The following is an 18,791-nucleotide window of genomic DNA, read 5'->3' on the forward strand; positions in this document are numbered from 1 at the left end:
AATGTCTTTTCCTCTTCTTGTTCCACCTTTCATTTTGCATGAAGTTCAGGCAACCTGAAAGTATAAGAGTTTGGGTTTCAGATGATTTCTTTGTGAGACTTTCTATTTAGTGTGGTGATCTCATGATGTGTATCTTCTGGGTATTCCTGCACTCCTGGACAACAGCTGACATCAGTATTATAGCCAGATTCTTCAGGTGGGAAGTTGCTTAATTTATGAAATGATGATGCTGGCAAAACTATTGTCAAACAATTGTGGGCTTGAACAGAGGAATAACCAGGAAGCAGCAGGATTTGACCTTGAAATTCTCCAGTTGGTGGCTAAATGCTTTCTGCCCTCTGGGCTACCACCCAGCCCATTTGTATTTCTATTGCAAATAAGATATTTAAATTGGTTGTACAATTTGTATGTCATTAAATATGGAGGTCTTTTCCAACTAATCCAAGAGCCCACTACTTGTGTACTTTGAAAATTTTTCCACTTGGTAAATTTCTTTCCTTTTTAATAGTTGTGGGAGTGCTGGAAATTATTTTAGCACAGGCGGTGCTAGGAAATACTAATAAAGCACATGTAAAGCGTTTGAATGAACAGCAGATTTATTCTGAGTGCTGTGGATAACAGACCAAGGTCAACACGGAAAGATATATGCCATGGGCGCAACATGCACAAGAGGGATGAACGCTCGGCTAGGGTTGAGACATGACTGCCTCCACGTGGGTCAAAATGCCTCCTCGTAGGTCGAGCCTAGGGTGACACCTTGCAGCACACCCCTGAATCGCACAAACAAATGAACCGCCACAATAGTCAAAGACATTGGTTGTGTGAGGCCTAGGTGGATGGCAGAATTAGCTTAAATATGTCAAATGGTAGAAAAATTAATGGCAATCATAAAAAGGATATTTATCATTAAAAGTAATCACAGAGACAATGAGAATATATTTTACCATTTGTGAACTTGCTAACTTGCCATAGTGAATGAATCAAAAATTCTTTTTGCACACATGTCTATTTTTTTGCCAGAGAACTAAAAGTGTAATATTTTGAGTGCATAATGCTAGGCAGTTCACTGGCCACTGAAATATTTTGTTACCATTCTCTCTGAGGATTTTATACCCAAGTTTTCTCAACTTGTCTCTATCCCTCACTTTTAATGCAAATGGATGAACTTGTACATGTTGATATTCCAAGATCTTCAAATCTTTCTTTGTTTACGATGGAGTACCATCTACCATTGAAGCATCCACCCATGTTCCTGAGAGATCATGCTTGCTAAGGGTGAGGTGTGGTTCTTGTGAGGGGAATACTTCAGAATTTGATATCATCCCAGTTTTTTGTAAAGACTTTGTGATCTAACTTATTCATTTTTAGTTGCTGGCTGAAATTATTGCTTGCTTCATAATTGTCTTGCATCAATGGGCTAATGATGTCATTTAATCAGGATAATTGAGACGAGACTGGGAATTGTGTTTGTCTTCAAAGGTATGATGGGTCCCTACCAAGAAGAGGGGCTGAAATTTCCAATTTGTCAATGTGGTACCACACAGTGGCATGATGGTACCATTCTGCCCTCTATCAATACAGATCTCAAAGATTATCCGTGCCCAGGCATGCATCAGGCGTTGGTTGGCAAGGGCGCGGTATCAGCGGGATCGCTGGCGCATTGTGGCAGCCACCATGACACTGCAGCGCTATGTGCGTGGGTGGCTGGTGAGAAGGCGCATGCGCAAGAGTGACAAAGAGAGAGCCGAGCAGAGCAAGGCTCAGCAACAGCAGCAGAAGAAGCAACAACCACAGGAGAAGGGTCGCAGGGGGAGCCAAGGTGAGCCCCCTCCCCTCCCTTCCGCCCTGTGGGTCCCATTTCAGAAAGCAGTAATTGTTCACACCTGCTGCTTCTACCCAACTCCAGCCAATCGAATTAAATCGAACTGTTGAACTTGTGATGATTATTCCAAGGTGGCCGACCACTCAGCTGGGAAAATTTGTGCCGAAGTTGAAAGGCCCAATTATTACTTAATTTCAAAGGGAAAAAAATGGAGGAAAGAACCTGATGACTTGAAAATTTCAGGACTTTGAAAATTGACTTGGGATGTGATTTGAGAAATATGAATTACTGATGAGAATGGTGTTCACTTTTGTTGTGAGATCAGTTTATATTAGCCATAGGCCATCTTGTGTGCAGGCACTGGCAAAATCTGAAGCAGTAGCACCATTAATTTTGGTGGTACAAATGGTTTGTACAGTGATAAGGGCTGGCCCATAAAAAAGAGCCAATCATATTCCCAATGTCTGAAGAAAAGGATGGAGTGTTGACGAGGAAAGTCATAGTTAAGTTAAGAATGGTAAACAAGGATCTGAATGAGCCCCCTTTTAATTCATAAATGCAGCTGTTCCAGAATTTAAAATAGCTTCTGCATTTAAAAAAAAATAATAGTTCTAATTTCAGTACTGAATGACAATGGTAACTGTAGTATCTTTCAGCAAAATGACTGCACAATGCATGCTATTCACACTTTTTGATTTATGCCGTGGTGGGCGGACATTAAAACATGCCACCACCTCACATGAGTCCATTGGATGCCTGATCCCTGGAGCACACATTATGCATGGTTGCATTTAAGTCATTAATCACCACTCGAGCGGAAACTATCTGGAACAAGTTCATTTGCTCTGGTGGCCTCTGGTGTCTCTGACTCTTCCTTCTACCTGATTCCATTGCTTGACATGTCTCACTACCTGTTATTGTGTCTTCCACATCCCCATTAACCCCTGGCCACGACACTTGCCACCTGACCAGTGCCTTCATCATGGAAATTCTCCCATACTGACATGGAAGTAATTTCAAAACCTGTTCTCATTAGGGCAGCGGAATAATTACTTTGTTCACTCAACACAAGCATGGCATTAGTGATGGGTATTTCCAAATTATGACTGAAGTATTTTATTAACCCTCCATCAAATTGGTGGTGTCCTTTGATGCAGGATTTCACTTTTGGGAATAGGAAATACTCTGCTGGTGCCAAGTTGGGATGCAAGGAGGTTGGGGAATCATTGCGATGCCATTTTTCATCAGGTAGTTGGTTATCTTGGAGCTTCAAGTACTCAAAACCTTCAGGACAAGTTTTGCGTAGATCTTTCACATCACCGAACCAAATTATCAGTGATTATGGTCTTATCAATGCCAATATGATCGTGCACATGCTTAATTGACGGTCTGAATTCAGGACTTCATACACATGATGCACACTGTTGTTGGTTCTTGACATCAATTGCCATCCCATATGGGGCTCGTCCTCCACACCCTCTTTGAAGAGCTTATGCCAATTTAAAACTGCAGTTTGTAACATGCTTTCATTTGTAAACACATCATTGAATCATGCCCAACATCTCTGGAGCTGTTTACCTCAGGCCAACACAAAATTTGATAGTGTTCAATCGTTTGCTGCATTTTGCACTTGCACTGAGTCACTCAGCAGGGGTCCACTAAAAACATAATCCAGCCTGAATGAGCACTTGCCAGCGATTGGAGCGTGCTGATGGTTTGACCCCCCAACCACCAAGTCTGCACTCTGCATCGTACATTCATACCAGGAAAATATTGTTCCCTATACTGTTTATACAAATCTTGTATTAATTTAATATTTTTATAGCTTTTAAATCTGTCTATATTTGTCCGTGAATTCTGTTTAAGTAATCATTGCAGTAATTCAGTCATTATGTTTGATACATGGTGGAGAAACGTGTTTTTGATAATGACAACGGGTGCCAGAAGAACCGTTATTTTATTTTGATTACACGCTTCGGCACGTGGCTATCCCCTTGATAGGATGTTCCAAATCAATCAGGTCCACTTGCAGCTTCGGGAAGTACAATTAAGATGCTCCCCCATGGCCCAAGTTGCCTCTGGATGCAATTCTCTCCTGTTCCTTCATTCCTTCTCTCTGTTGAACTCTTCCTCCTTTTCCCTCCTCACTGCATCGCTTGGTCGGCACGGTGGGCACCAGCCATTGTGGACTCATTTGTGGGCGGCACCGTGAGGGACAGGATGGAGGCGGAAAAGGCAGCCACTCTCATCCAGCGCTGCTTCCGAAGGCATGCACGGGAGGGACGTAGCGGCGACAGGCGTGGGGGCCGGCATGGCGGCAGGGGCAGGCACAGAGGGGGCCAGCGGGGCAAGCCACCCTCGTGCATTCCCGAGCTCATCTCCTTCTCCCAGAATGTGAGTAGCTGTGGGCGGGGAACAATGTCCAGCCTGATTCAATGAACAGGAACGAAAAATATTATTATGCGCAGGAAATTTCATTATTTATTTGTAAAGCTTGAATGTAGGTTAAACCAACTCATCCTGGATCATGCCACGGCAATATCATTGGTCTGTTTTCATTTGATCTTGAAGCAATTGCTTGCCTGGCATGATTTTGCATAAAAGCTCATTTTTTGGTATGACACCACCTCCGCATTCTAAAAGTGATCGATGTGTCAATCAACTGTTGTATGGAATGTCTGCGATTGGTGTTTTGCCGTTGCAGGTCCACATGCTGAACCAAGAGGCCCACAAATACCTGAGGCAGGACAAGCAAGGGGTGCGCCTCATGTCCATTGGCCATGCCCCTCCTGGATACTCTCGTCCAGATGGCTTTGACCTTTTGCCCCGCATCCTTGAGACGGAGAAGGCTGCTGCGGAAAAGCTCTTGCTAGATGGCAGTAGGGTTGATGGCCAGAGGAATCTCCTCTTCAGCAGGGTCTGTCTCTTAATCCTGGGATTAAGATATGCCCTTTGCTAGTCCTCATTATTATGTCTTAAAAACACCCTCATTGGTATCACAGAAACTGTTTCAAAGTTCTTCGGGGTTTAAACTGAGGAGTAACTCAGTCCATGCTCAGAGCAGGCAAAATGTTACTCTTGGTCAGCTGAAGTACCAAAAAACGGGGCTGGTTTGGATTTTTGAGAATTATTCTTAGTTCAGTTTATTAATTTTTCTTTTTGGCATTTCATCTATGTATATTACTTATATTTAGTGAACTGTAGAGCTTTGCCAATATTGCATTCAGTTTATCATGAGCAGAAATGCAATGTTTCAAAAGATAAACATTATAAATGACAGACCTGAATTTAAAATTATATAATATAAATTTGAATATTAATATCATAATTAGACCAGATAATTATGTTTATTCTTTGGGCATGTAAAATCGTGAAGAATGTTTTGCAATGAGACCCTTCACATGAGCCAAATAGTCATAATGCAAAAAATCAAGAGTATCCATACTTGTCTTAGCATTGTGAAGTTCATACAATTCCTTTTACTTTTGGAAGAGATTTAGAAAAAAATGACATCCTATGTGTAGATTCAAAAACCTTTGACTTAATTGCCAACGCCTTAGCCAAAGTGTTATCATTTTATTTTTTCTTTGCTTTCACAACTGGTGTTAAAAGATAGAGCTTAAGTTTTTTATGAAATTTTCTGATATTGAATGCATTTAATTATTCCTCCCTTATGTATCAATTGTGGGTTTGTGGTAGTCCAGGGGTAAAGTGTTGGACTTCTGACTGGAGGGCCCGGGTTTGATTCCCGGGCAAGCCTCTCTGGGCACCCTCAGCTCCAAGCTGTGTGATTTTTCGGGTACCAGATCTTCCTGTGAAATCATAACTGGTACAGGGAAAGGAACTGGCCCCCCTACCCTGATGTGTGAATTTCACATGCCATATAGGGCTTAGTACTGGGTGAACTCTACTATCACCTAACAAACCGACCTTCAGGTTGATTACTGTGTCTGTGGTTTTTTTAGAAAGATAGATAGAGGTCTTTATTTGGGCAAAATTGAGTCCAAATGGTCACTTCTTCCATTTAACTCATTGTCATATACATACTATATTAAGCATAAGATTTATAATTACATGTATACATACACATAAATGCATATTGACAGACTGGTATACATTATGCATAGATTAGCACATTGAAAAAATATATTTATTTATAAATCCATATAAACATTAATATAAAAATTAAGTATACACCTAAACATACACACATACTCAAAGTAAATAAAAGTATTAATTATGATGTAATTTTTTATGCATCAATTATGATGAAAGACAAAAATTTACTTTCAGTCACCTTATTCTGCTAAACCCTCTTTGCATATTTGCTTGTGCCTCGGAACATAACCCAACCTGATATGCGAACCTTTCTTCAGTTCTGCATACTCCCTTCATTCCATCCAACATCCCTATCCTATTCCTACTCCTTCCCCGTTTCCTTGACATTCTCCCATCTATCAAAGTTTTCAACATCCCTTGCTCAGTCAAAATGCTCTGTGTCTATCTTTCCTGCCTCTTTATGATTTCTCCCAATAATCCTCCCCTCTTCTTTGCCATTCCCAGTAATTCTTCATTTGTGTTCCTTTCTGTCCACTTCACCTTTTCCATCCTCCTCCATACCCACATTTCAAAAGCCTCCAATCTACGTATATCCTCCTGCTTCAATGATCTTGTTTCCATGTTGTACAAAACCACTCTACAAATAATAAAATGTTAAGAAAAGGTTTGTTAAAAAAGGTTTGTTCCGTGTGTAAGAATGTCTGCATAATAATGTTAAGGAAAGGTTTTCACAAACCTTTTCTTAGCATTCTTGATCATCATCGATGTCATTAGTTGCCTCCTCCTTGTGAAAGCTCCTTTGCGAAAAAATTCTTCTTCCTACATTTGCAATATTTTGACCATTTTGGTCCAAAAAACTTCCAAAATAGATACACTATATCACCTGCTGTAGTTTATATGTAATCCTATTCTAAGTTACTATTTTAAAATTAAATTTAGCTTGCCTCTGCCTTCCTCATTATCTTTTCTTGTTTGCATTTATTCTCATGCCATATCTATCCCACTTTCTCAATGCACTCAGTAGATATACAACCTCTTGCCTGATTGGCAAGCTAAAGTTTGATCATCCACAGACCTAACTTATTTTATGAATATTCCACCAATTTTCATTCTTATCTGCAGTTCCTCCCGTGCCTCCTTTAGTCATTATCTCTTCACCTATATGCTGAACAGCATAGGTGATAATGGACACCCCTGTCTTACCGCTCTTCCTAACTCTGATCATATAGGCTCCCTTCACCACTCACACCCAAACAGTCAGACTTGTGCAGACTGCAGTTACTCACCTATGGCTGCTTATCACTTTTTTGGAATATCTCTGATCTGTTGAAATAGTCCAGCCAAATTAGTCCTGCATTAATTCTGTGAATTAGTTACTCAAGATCTCCTTCCCACATTTTCCTAGATTCTTGAGTAGTTCCATGGGAATGTTATATACCCCCTCAGTCTTGATTTCAATTTCCTTAATGCCCTTTTAATTTTGAAATTAAGAGTGCTTAGACACAACCATCCTTATCTACTTCATATTCTCTATGTATTAAAATGCTGGTAGAATATCTGTACCATATAGCCCACCATACATTCCATTCATCTCTATAGATACTTTTCTGGTTCAACTAATAATTTTCCTGGCCTATGCTTAATTGTTTGCAACCATTTTCCCTTCTTAGTTCATGATAAAGCTTTCACCTTTGTGTCAGCGCACCCATCGGAGGGAGCCAAATCCAGGGAAGAGGGTGGATGTTCCAGCACTTCATAGTGCAGATCTCTCAATTTTCCCATCATTGATATACTTTTATGAATGGATGCATTGTCTCCATGGAAAAATACTCTTTTCCTCTGTAAGCCAGGTTAATTTTCATGACTTTTTGCATCCAGTTTTGTTAGTTGGGAAGTATATATATATATATATATATATATATATATATATATATATATATATATATATATATATATATATATATATATATATATTTTTTACGTTTCGACAGCACGGCTGTCGTCTTCGACAGCCGTGCTGTCGAAACGTAAAATAACAAATTGTGAGTGTCCTTTCTTTGTGTCTCTATATTCTAAAAATCTACATCTGTGTTTTTATATATTTGTATATATATATATATATATATAAACAATTTTTATTGCTCTGGGAGCAAAGTCCCTTGGAGCAGAATACAGGTTACATTAGGTTTTGAAACCTATGGAGTGAAACTGGTTCTAAACTAGTGAAACAAGACATAATTTAACATCAGTTGAACGAAACATATAGTAAAATACATACATACAAATACAAAGAACAATAGTTAAAGATATAGCCTGATAGTACAGTAATAAGGTCATTTTGGTAGTGTGGTAGACAGATATTCAAACATTTTCCTGTTGAATTGGGATGTGTTCCTGGATAATTTTACATTATTAGGCAAAGAGTTCCATAGTTTACAGGATGAAATACTGAATGACTTTTCATATATAGCCATGCGGTATTTGGGAAGATGGAATGTTTTTGTAATGCGGGTTGATCTCTTTGTCGTAAGTGAATTGAATATAAAATTTTCATATAAATATGAAGGGGTTTTTGAATTCAGAACTTTAAATAATTGCGAGGCCTTTTGAAGCATTCTCCTCTGATCGAGTTTTAACCAATTCAACATTTTATAGTAAGGAGTTACACGTTCATTAAAACGCATATTAAAGATGAATCGTAGACAAGAATTTTGGAGCCTTTGTAATTTTGTACTTAGCTCCTTATTCACATCAACGTAGACAACTGAGCAATAGTCGAGATGTGGTAATACTAACGTTTGAACAAGCTTCTGGCGTAACGTTATAGGGATTAGGTGTCTGAAATGCTTCATTGTGTAAAGAGTTTTGTGAACTTTATTAGAAATGGCATTTACTTGCTCGCGCCAGGTTAAGGTGCTGCTTAGATAAACTCCTAGGCTTTTCACTATATTTGAGTAGTCAATTTGAATATTAAAAACACTTATTTTAAAGGAGATCACTTGCGAGCAGCATGTGTACATTGGTGGTGCTTCCAAAGACTTGGTCTTTTTGGGATTTAGATTTAGCCAATTTTCAGTCAGCCATTAACAGATGTGTTGGATATCCTTGTTGACCAAGTCAATGGCATGGTTAAATTCAGAGGGGTAGGACTCAAGATATATCTGTAGATCGTCAGCATAAAAGTGATGTTTACAATGAGTTATTATGGTAGCTAGTTCTTTTATAAAAATAGTAAATAATAAAGGCCCGAGAATTGACCCCTGTGGAACTCCACATAGGACAGGTTGGAAAACGGATACATTCCCATCTTCATGTTTAACAGCTTGCTGACAATTAGACAGATAGGAGCGAAACCAGCGAAGGACAGAGTAAGAGAACTTGAGTCGGCTCATACGTTCCAGTAGTATGCCGTGGTCTACTGAATCAAAAGCCTTGCTCAAATCGAATTGGACTAAAACTGTTACCTTTTTTGCGTCTATGGATCTGCGTATATCGTCAGTTACCTTTATCAAAGCTGACTGAGTGCTATAGAGCTTACGAAAGCCCGACTGATACTCATCAAAGAAATTGTGCCGCGTAAGATGCTCCACTTTAACTATATGAACGATTCGCTCGAGAGGTTTGGAAATAGAGCAAAGAAGTGCAATAGGTCGGTAGTCAGACATTTCTTTCGGAGTTGTTATTTTCAGTATCGGTCGAACTAGGGCAGATTTCCACAAGGTAGGAAATATAGAGTAATTGAGTGAACAGTTATAGATGTCTAGTATCATAGGCATTACTACTGGGAGAATAACGTTTAGCATTCTTGCACTGATTCCATCGACACCTGTTGAATTTGATTTTAAACTTTTCACTTGTGTTATCAGCATTTCGGGTGTATAGTGGGGGAAATAAAGCCTTCCATCGTCAAAGTCGGAGAATAATGCATGATCTAATGAAGTGAGATTTTTTTGGGTTTGAGTAGAATGGTTACCATCCTCGACATCATTTTCATCATTTCCTTGAAAGCAGACGTGAGAAAGTAGCTATTTAAATCATCCAAGGGGAAGTTCATTTTGAATGGGGGACGTCTATTCGGGGAATAGACGTCCCCCATTCAAGTCACCCATATTGGGGGGGAAGTATTATTCCAATGCATTTTTGGTCCACCATCAACACTCGTAGCACCCATCTGGCACAAAGCTTTGCCATGTGCAATTCCTTATTCAAAATATAATTAATGCACTCTTTTGATAACCCTATAGTATTTACAATTTCCCATAGCTTTGTATGCCAATCTTTCAAAATTATATGGTGCACTTTTTTGATGATTCCCGGTGTGGTTGCAGTTTTGGAATGTCCTTGACTTGGATCAACTTGGAGGCTTTCATGGCCACATTTAAATCGGTCTCCCATTTCTGGCCCTGGTGGAAATATCCCCATGCACATATGTATACAGTCCTCAAATGAATTACAGCTGGCATTAAACTTTCATGAACAAGTTCATGTTAAATGAGTCAGTAATTTTCCACAGACTTTATTTTAAGGAAAATGCATTTGGTACTTGGTACTTGTACCCAATGATGTCGCAAGTCGGTGAAACGCTTTGTACCTTAAAATTAAGTCTGTGGAAAATTACAAAGTCATTTAATATAGACAGTAAACAATGCCACTTAGCGAAGCCTGAAAGTGTAAATTATACTCTAATGAAGAATTTCACTGCACTGCACAATACTCAATTTTTTCCATTTCTAACAACATATGCACTGCAATGAATTCAAATGACTGTCCACAGGGAACTGCTGGATTGAATCGCAATTTTACACAGCATCTACCTACAGTTGTGTTAATTAGAGAGAAAAAAAATCATACAAGAAGTAATGCCATCTATGGACAAGGCTGAGAACTTTTCAGACTACCCCTGTATTTATTTTTCCTTTGTTTGTTTGTGGCTTTTGATATTCCTTTTTGGATTATTTCCATTTCTCTTCTCTTGTACCCACAATCCCTTTTCTCATTTGAGATTTTCTCTGCAGCCTGCTGATAATCCTTTCTTATCATTCTAGTGGATGCTTCTACATTCTATTTTCTCAATCATGTTTCCTGTTTTATCCCCTTGAATCTGATGCTACACTTCATTATTACTAAGTTATGATCTGAATTTGCATCTGCTCTTGAGAAACTGTGTGAATTGATTCCTAATCTGTGCCAAACCATATTCCCAACTAATACATTTTCAAATACCTGGGTATTTTTCATTTATATCCATGTCTGCTGGGGTGCTTAAATCAAGTGGTCATTATAATGAGCCCCTGCCTCCTGCAGAACTCTAATGCTTTCCATTGGTCATTCAACTTCCGCAGTTATACCCTCTAACTGATCGTATACCCTATTGACTTCTCCCTCCCTTTGACTGCTTGGTGGCAAGTATGCTGGAATGATGACCAAGTTTGTTGGTTCAGCTTTTAATCCCACTAATAATATTCTTCTTGTCTCATTCAATGAGTCCATAGAAAATCCAATGCATGGCACTCGTGGTAATGGAAATGGCCTTTACCAAGCCTCATCTCTCTCTAGACTGCTGTCAGCATTTCAGCCATATCCATTGTGTGGTTTCATTTCCATAGTTGATTGAAGAAGCAACTAACTTTGGTTTATTAAGAAAAATGGAAAGGAATGAGTATATTTTTGTGATTAAAAACTTCTATTAAAAAGGCTTAACCATGAAATAGATCAAAGTTGAGTTGCATGAAGCTCATGGCACAAATGATGAATATCGTTGAGGAGGTCCAGGGGAAGTGACTTCCTCCAAAATGATTGAGAAAATTCACGATATAGTTTTGAGTGATTGAAGAAACAAATTTTATGAAATATTTGAATCCACAGACTTATCACAAGTTACATGCCCTGTTTTAATTTCGACATGAAAAATTGGATGCAAAAAGAAATGTCCTCTAGATGGGTGCCACATTTGCTCTCAGTGGAGAATTAAACGTAATGGTTTGAACACAATTTGGAGACTGGTTTGACAGTTTTCAATTTCAATTCTGATGGGTTTTGGCATTGATATACTAAAGATGAAACATGGTATGGTACACCAATGCACTCCAGAGACAAAGGAACAATTGAAACAATGGGTTTATTAAGGCGATCTGGCTCCAAAGAAGGCAAAGATATTGATTTTGGCCAACAAGGGGTGGACAACAGTTTCTTTGGGATGCACATGGAATCATCTGCATCAATTACTTGCTAAATAATCTAAGGAATAATGGAGAGTATTAAGTATCACTGTTGCACCGCTTGAGTGAAGAAATCAAGAAAAAAGTCCTTTTTCAGCAAAGAAAAAATTTTCTTCCATCAAGACAATGCACGGGTGCACACCTGTGCAGTTTCAGTGGCGAAAATTATGGCATTAAAGTTTGAATATTACGGCATCCACCGTATTCACCTAATTTGATCCTCAGTGACTTTTTATTCACAAACTTGAAAAAATGGCTTGGCATGAAACAATTTATGTCAAACGAAAAGATCATTGCCAACCCAGGTTTTTGAGGACTCTCCAAAATCTTACTTTTTGGACAACTTATAAGATTTAAAGAAACACTTCAGGAAAAGGGTATCAATTTGAAAGGAGATTGGTTAAAAATGAAAAAATTCACCCAAAACAATTTTTCTATTTTCCTAAGGACTTATTGAGCAGCCCACATATGAGCTTAGTTTAGTCACTAAGCGAAAGCATTACAATCAATGCTTGGCAAATCACAGAGTCAATGCAATAAATCTGGAATGAGAATAAATCCTCAGTAAATGTAAAGATATGCATAATTTGTGTCTCAAACACTTGAAGGCTAAGATAAACATTGAAGCTGGGCTTCACAATCTAGAAGAGTGCACCTATCTAGGAAGCGTTTCAGGAGAAAGTGGGAAAAGTAATTATGGCTCTAAAGGACTAATTGCATTATATAATGAAGCATTTCAAGGAGAAGGGACCTGTCCATTTTCACTCTGCCATAATAGGATAATTACTTTTTTGAGATCATGCCATTTATGAGTGAACAAATAAAACTCTATAGAGGATGAATGTGTTGTTTATGGCACTACAGCATATCAGTTTTTGCACTAGAGTGTATCAGTTTTTGCACTACAGCCTATCAGTTTTTGCACTACTGCATAAAAACTTAAAAGATGATTTTTATAAAACAGCAACATTTCATACTATTATGACATCCACTCTTTCATTGAGAGACAATTTATACCCAAGTAGTATCAGGCATATTGCTTTATTTCTAGATGCAAATCACTTCTCCCCATGCAAGATTCCCCTCCATCCACTCCTCATACTATGCCGATATTAATTTTCAATTTATTGCACTTGATATATTTTATCACACAGGGTTGGTTGCCTTTTTCTCAAACTCTATTTGTTATGCTTATTTTTACAATGTTAAGTAAACAATAAATGTTGTCTGACCATGAAAATTACACATTACTTTATTTTGTAAGGAACAAAAAAAAGTTCTTTACCTGTAGACACCTAAAGCCTGTGTTATGGAATTGTGAGTTATGTGAAAAACCAAATGAATTTAAGTTAAACATGAAAATGACAGAGGAAAATAATCATGCATATGTAATAGTTCAATTTCTTAAAAATAATAATTACCATTCTACCAAGACATGGGAAAACATTGCAGAAGATGGAAAACTCAATACAATAGGTTCATAAGACATTCATACATGAAATTCAGTCAAGCAGACATCCTTCTAGATGACCATAGTTAATATGCCTCAATTTTTGTGCAAATAAGATATAATAATACACACTGTAGTTTTCATGTGATACAATGTATCATATGTAATGTAATTTTGATTTTTAACATAGTAAAATAAATTAAGATTTAGTCAGCTTTAGCAATTTTGACCATCTTGGATTAATTACTCAATTTCTCTTAAAGAGCTAACCGAAAGAAAAAGTCCACAAAAACATTGAGAGCCTACCCAGCAGTTCATCCCAATCCTAGGTTCTCCTCCCCTTTGCAACTCACCCTCCCTCCCTTTGTTGAATCCATGTTGTCCCTGTGGATGAGAAGTTTTAGAATTCTATGGTCTCACTGAGCTTGGGGATGCAACTGCAGTTTTCCTCTGTCAGTTTATAATGAAATAAACCATATATGCTTTGCATACCCAAACTTGTTGCTTGAATGTACAAGTAATAAGCATAAAATATGTATAAATAAATATAAATATTATTTCAGGTTCCCAGGAATGGAGAAAATGATGTCTTCAACAGCAAAATGGATTCCTATTACAAGAAACTTCAGGAAAAATTGGCAAGGTACGTTGTGTTATTATGAACCCCTGTTTCTTCTCCTCTTTCACATTGGTAGTTGTGGTGGTTAATGGCATTATTTTAATATTGTTCCTTTTACAACTGCCATAAACATCAAATGAAGATTTGCTTTAATAGCCTGAGAGCATCTAACAGTGTTGTCATTTATCCTTTACCCATGGTAAGGTTTTGGCAGAATATTCCTACTTTTGTAATTATTCTGAAGGGAATGACGTTTTCAAATGCGGATAACGTCCATTAATGTTGTTAGTTCCTGTAAAATTTTAAGATTATTAAATGTAATCTTGGTAAAATATTGGGGAAATGGGAAATTAGGAATTAGATTTCACCCATATAGCTAGGAGAAATTTAAAAACCTTTATTTCTTCTTTCATACTCTATTTGTGCAGTAAGTAATACAGATCAAATTAAAACAAAGGGAACACACATATGCAATTTTCCCTAATGAGTACTATTGTGATCTCTTGTTAAATGGCTCAGTAGCTTTGTCTAAGAGGCAAATGAAGTTACCATCTTCAACTGAGATTTGAGAATTAAATAAATTTGATGAAGCACAGTGGTTTATTGTAAAGGTAAATTTGAAAACTACTAACCACTCAACTAAGTACAATTTCAAGGTCAATGAATTTTGCTAAGCACTTGAGTAAAACTTCATCACCTCATTTGAATGTATCTCTGTCTCTCTCTCTCTCTCTCTCTCTCTTGTGGCAGTTTGCAGAATGCAAGTGTGTTGGCTCAGCAGAGTGAGCAGAGGCGACAGCGGAGGGCGGGCAACGAAGGGGTTGGCAGTGGGGAGGAGAACGGCAGCAGCGAGGAAGATGAGGAGGAAGAGGGGGGTGGAGGAGGAAGGGAAGAGCGTGGGAGGGAGGGGGGGGATGAGGAGTCCTGGGATTTCCCCTTCCTCCTGCTCGAGAAGTCATTCCGACCACTCAGGTAAAAGCGCAAAGTGATCTCCATGGAGATTCTCACCTGATGAACTTCTGCCGAAAAGTTTGTGTGGTACATGCATTGTGTAGTTGACAACCAACGAGGGAGATCCCATTTCCAGCTTATGTACTGGGAGTTCAGGACATGGCCTTGTAATTCCACATGTTCATGTTAGCAGTATCATTTGTGATGAAATGCAAAATTAAAACTCTTATAGCTCTTCAAATTGCATGCGACAGAACCCAACATGATTGTGCTTCCTAAAAAGATTATGACTAGTATTGATAATAATTGATGGTCAACTAATGCCTAAATGTCTACCAATTCTTTTGACCTCTGAATTCATTTAATTGCAGATCAAAGAACAAAACCTACATTGTGGCTGTTGTGTGGTTTCCCTGCAAATTAATTGTCACTGATATGTGTCATTAGGGATGAGGTTCAGGCAGCCTCCTAGTCATTCATTGGCCAGTTTCTCTCCACAGAAGGGAAATGATCAGTCATATCCTGGCTCTGGTTTAGTATGTCTATTTTGCCATTGTGCTCTAGTCTTAACTTCCAGATAAATGTCTGCCTCCCATAAACCTGTGTCAAATAAATTGTGGGATAAAACAGAAAGGATCTCGTAAGAAGTGAAAACAAGTTCTCTGGAATATTTAGGAAGAGTTTCCTGTCACATTTATACCTTTACGCACCACTCCTTTGTCAGTAAATCCCAGATAAAGACTAGAAAAGATGGACATTCTCTTTCTTAGAGGAGCACCATAAGGATGTTAACACACTGGCCTCGGTGGTGGCGGAGTAACGCCCTCATCTGCCAACCCAAAGGTTAAGGGTTCGAATCCCACCCAGGTGGGTTTTCCTCCACCTAGTGCTTGGGTGTTTGTAATTGTGTCCATTATTGTATCCATCATTGTTAACAGTCCGATGTTAAAGCCAAAAAGTTCTGTTTTTGGATAAATACTAAATGAATAACGAAGTAGAATTTCCCCTTGGGGAGTCTAAGGTCAAGAAGTGCGTGAAGGCAATGAAATTTGACAGAATTCAAGCATTTTAATTGCTAACTGCACAATAACATTTATTTATTCCCAGGCCTGATGTGGTGGATGTGAAATCTGTCATGGATAGGCTGGCAAGCGACCAGAGACCAGAGTGGCAGGCAGGATGGGTGAGGCGGAAGTCGGAGGAGAGGCCCAAGGCAAGCGAGTGGAAGCAGCAAAGCCACAGCTCAGTGTCAGTGATCCCCTATTATTCAAGTGCAATCACACACACATAATCTGTTTTGGTCAGCGCTGATTCCCTCTTGTACATATACTAAACCAATTCAAAGTTTTTCAACACCTATGCATTCTCTCTTGTAAATACCCTTGCATTCTATCTGACAGCGGAAATTTGATGTGCTCTCACAACTGACAACAGTGTGGCATACCACTTCAGAGAGCAAATTAAAATCGAACACTCATGGCCAAATTTTACTTTTTAGAAGGGTCATAAAGCTATTGTAAGGATGTGACCAAACTTTTTGACGATATGAATTAGCAAAGAGTGAAAATTTATATTTCCTGTTTAGTGCTGAAAATAATTTTCTTCATATCCATTTCCTCATGCTTCTATACACATATGTACCTCTATGTACACTCACAAAAGGCGGCTCATATTGACCAATGAGGAGGGCATTGTGGGATGGGCTTGAACTCTCCACAGTGTCAATCATGGCTGTCAAACTCTCATGAGAAATGGCCTTCCATATGTGGACTCGTATGTTGTATGCTGTAGTAATTGTTAAAGCCCTATTGCTACCAGTCTTAGAATATCAAAAATGGAGCTAGTACAGAGCCAAAATTGAAGCAACCCAAATAATTTTGAAGGATTTACTGGAAAATATTCTGCCGTACCCTTTATGTAGTTTATGCATTTAATGTGTAATATGATATATTATTCATCCAGTGGGTGGAAAAAGAATGAGTAATCCAAAATTGAATGATCTAAATTTAACATTATTTATTAACATAATATCTATACATAATACAGTTACATTTCTCAGTCTTGTGGTCATTTAATGGATTTTTCCCCATTGTGCTGTTAATTCGAGCAGCAATCACATTATTGCATTCCCACGTCCATTCTCGTCCTAGTCCTCTCCTTCTACTCCATGGCAATGCAATGGGGTCCCTTAGGGCCTGGCGACTAAGGAAGAGTGAGTGAAGGCCACTCCTCTCAGTGGGCCCAACTTGGGGAGGACCATGCGTGCACACCTATGTAGGTGTTTGAGGTGCTCACTTTCAAAACAACTGATGTGGAAAAAAATTTTTATTCCGAGATTATTGTGTTCTTCACTAAATGTCAGTTGACCATTTTTTAAGAATGAAGACTCTGCCCTAGCCAATGAGAAGTGTGCCATAAGCCCACCCATTAGTGTTGCCATTAGAATTGAAAGTGGCAATAATTGGGTGGCAGGGGATTGGGTGACTCTTAAGTGAGACAGGTGAACGGCATCCCCACATGACAATGTTGGCAATCAAGTGGAATATGTAATGAACTTTGTATACTTAATTCATCTATTTGAAAGTAAATAGAAGAAGTATATGAACAACTGGAAGAGGTTCTAGGAGTAGTAAAAGGGAAGGAAAACCTCATAGCAATGGATGATTGGAATGCTGCGGTCGGCGAGGGTTGAGAGGGAAGTAGTGTGGGAAACTTTGGATTGGGAAAACGAAATGCCACAGGAGAGAGATTGATAGAATTCTGCGACGAGAAAAGCATGGTAGTATTAAATACCATCTTCGACCAACATCCGAGAAGAAGATACACATGGAAGATGCCTGGACACAAAGCACTGCGGACTTATATATATGGCTTATAAACTAGTGAAGAGGCAATTTGGGGAAAGAAAAACAAAATCACAAAACATCCAAGCCGCTAATGGAAAAATACTAATAGATGATGGGGACATTGGGGATGGATGGAAAGAAAACATTGAAGACCTCTATCAAGCCTCCAAACCACTAGAAGATGGCTTAAAGAAAGATGAAAGCATGATAAGTAAAGACGATCAGGGTCCGCAGATATTAAGAAGCAAATTCAAGATAGCAATCCTGAGAAACAACTAGGCTCTAGGAGTAGACAAAATAAATGGAGAAATTATCAAGGCACTTGGGGTCAAAGCAAAGGATGCCCTCTATGGAAGAGTCAAAGGTAGCTACAACAGCGGAAAGATACCAGAAGACTTTGAGAAAAGTATAATGATTGCAATACCAAAGAAACCTTGAACAGATAAATGCGAAGAACATATGATATTGAGCCTGGTGACTCAAGCATCAAAAATTCTTGCTCACATAATTAGCCAAATAATAGAAGGAAGGATAGAAGGAAATCTCTCAGAAAACCAATTCGAATTCAGGAAAAACCGATGAGCAAGAGAGGCAATGCTCAGCTTGAGAGTTCTGGCCGAAAAAATGAGGCACGTAAATAAGCCATTATGTATGGCATTGGTGGACTTGGAGAAGGCCTTCGTCAACATCAAATGGAAAAAGATGTTTAAGATACCAGAAGCACTTGGATTGGACTACAATGACAGAAGAAATATCCATAACCTCCACAAGAATCAGGTCATAACAATGCAAACGAAAAATGGAAGAAAAATAGAAGCCAAAATAA

At 38.6% G+C, this 18,791-nt stretch overlaps 1 protein-coding gene across 1 annotated transcript in view; it reads left to right on the forward strand.

Moving 5' to 3' along the window:
* LOC139691499 (myosin-IIIb-like) overlaps positions 1–18,791 on the forward strand; it is a 76,861-nt gene that overhangs the window by 54,491 nt on the left and 3,579 nt on the right. Inside the window, exons 21-26 of the mRNA XM_071589349.1 lie at positions 1,582–1,819; positions 4,002–4,216; positions 4,527–4,739; positions 14,113–14,192; positions 14,919–15,140; positions 16,227–16,367. Of these exons, the coding sequence (XP_071445450.1) occupies positions 1,582–1,819; positions 4,002–4,216; positions 4,527–4,739; positions 14,113–14,192; positions 14,919–15,140; positions 16,227–16,367 (1,109 nt within the window). The remainder of the gene's footprint in view (positions 1–1,581; positions 1,820–4,001; positions 4,217–4,526; positions 4,740–14,112; positions 14,193–14,918; positions 15,141–16,226; positions 16,368–18,791) is intronic.

Source organism: Hetaerina americana, unplaced genomic scaffold, assembly GCF_022747635.1.
Source record: "Hetaerina americana unplaced genomic scaffold, ioHetAmer1.1.p SCAF_37, whole genome shotgun sequence".
NCBI classification, from domain to species: Eukaryota; Metazoa; Arthropoda; class Insecta; order Odonata; family Calopterygidae; genus Hetaerina; species Hetaerina americana.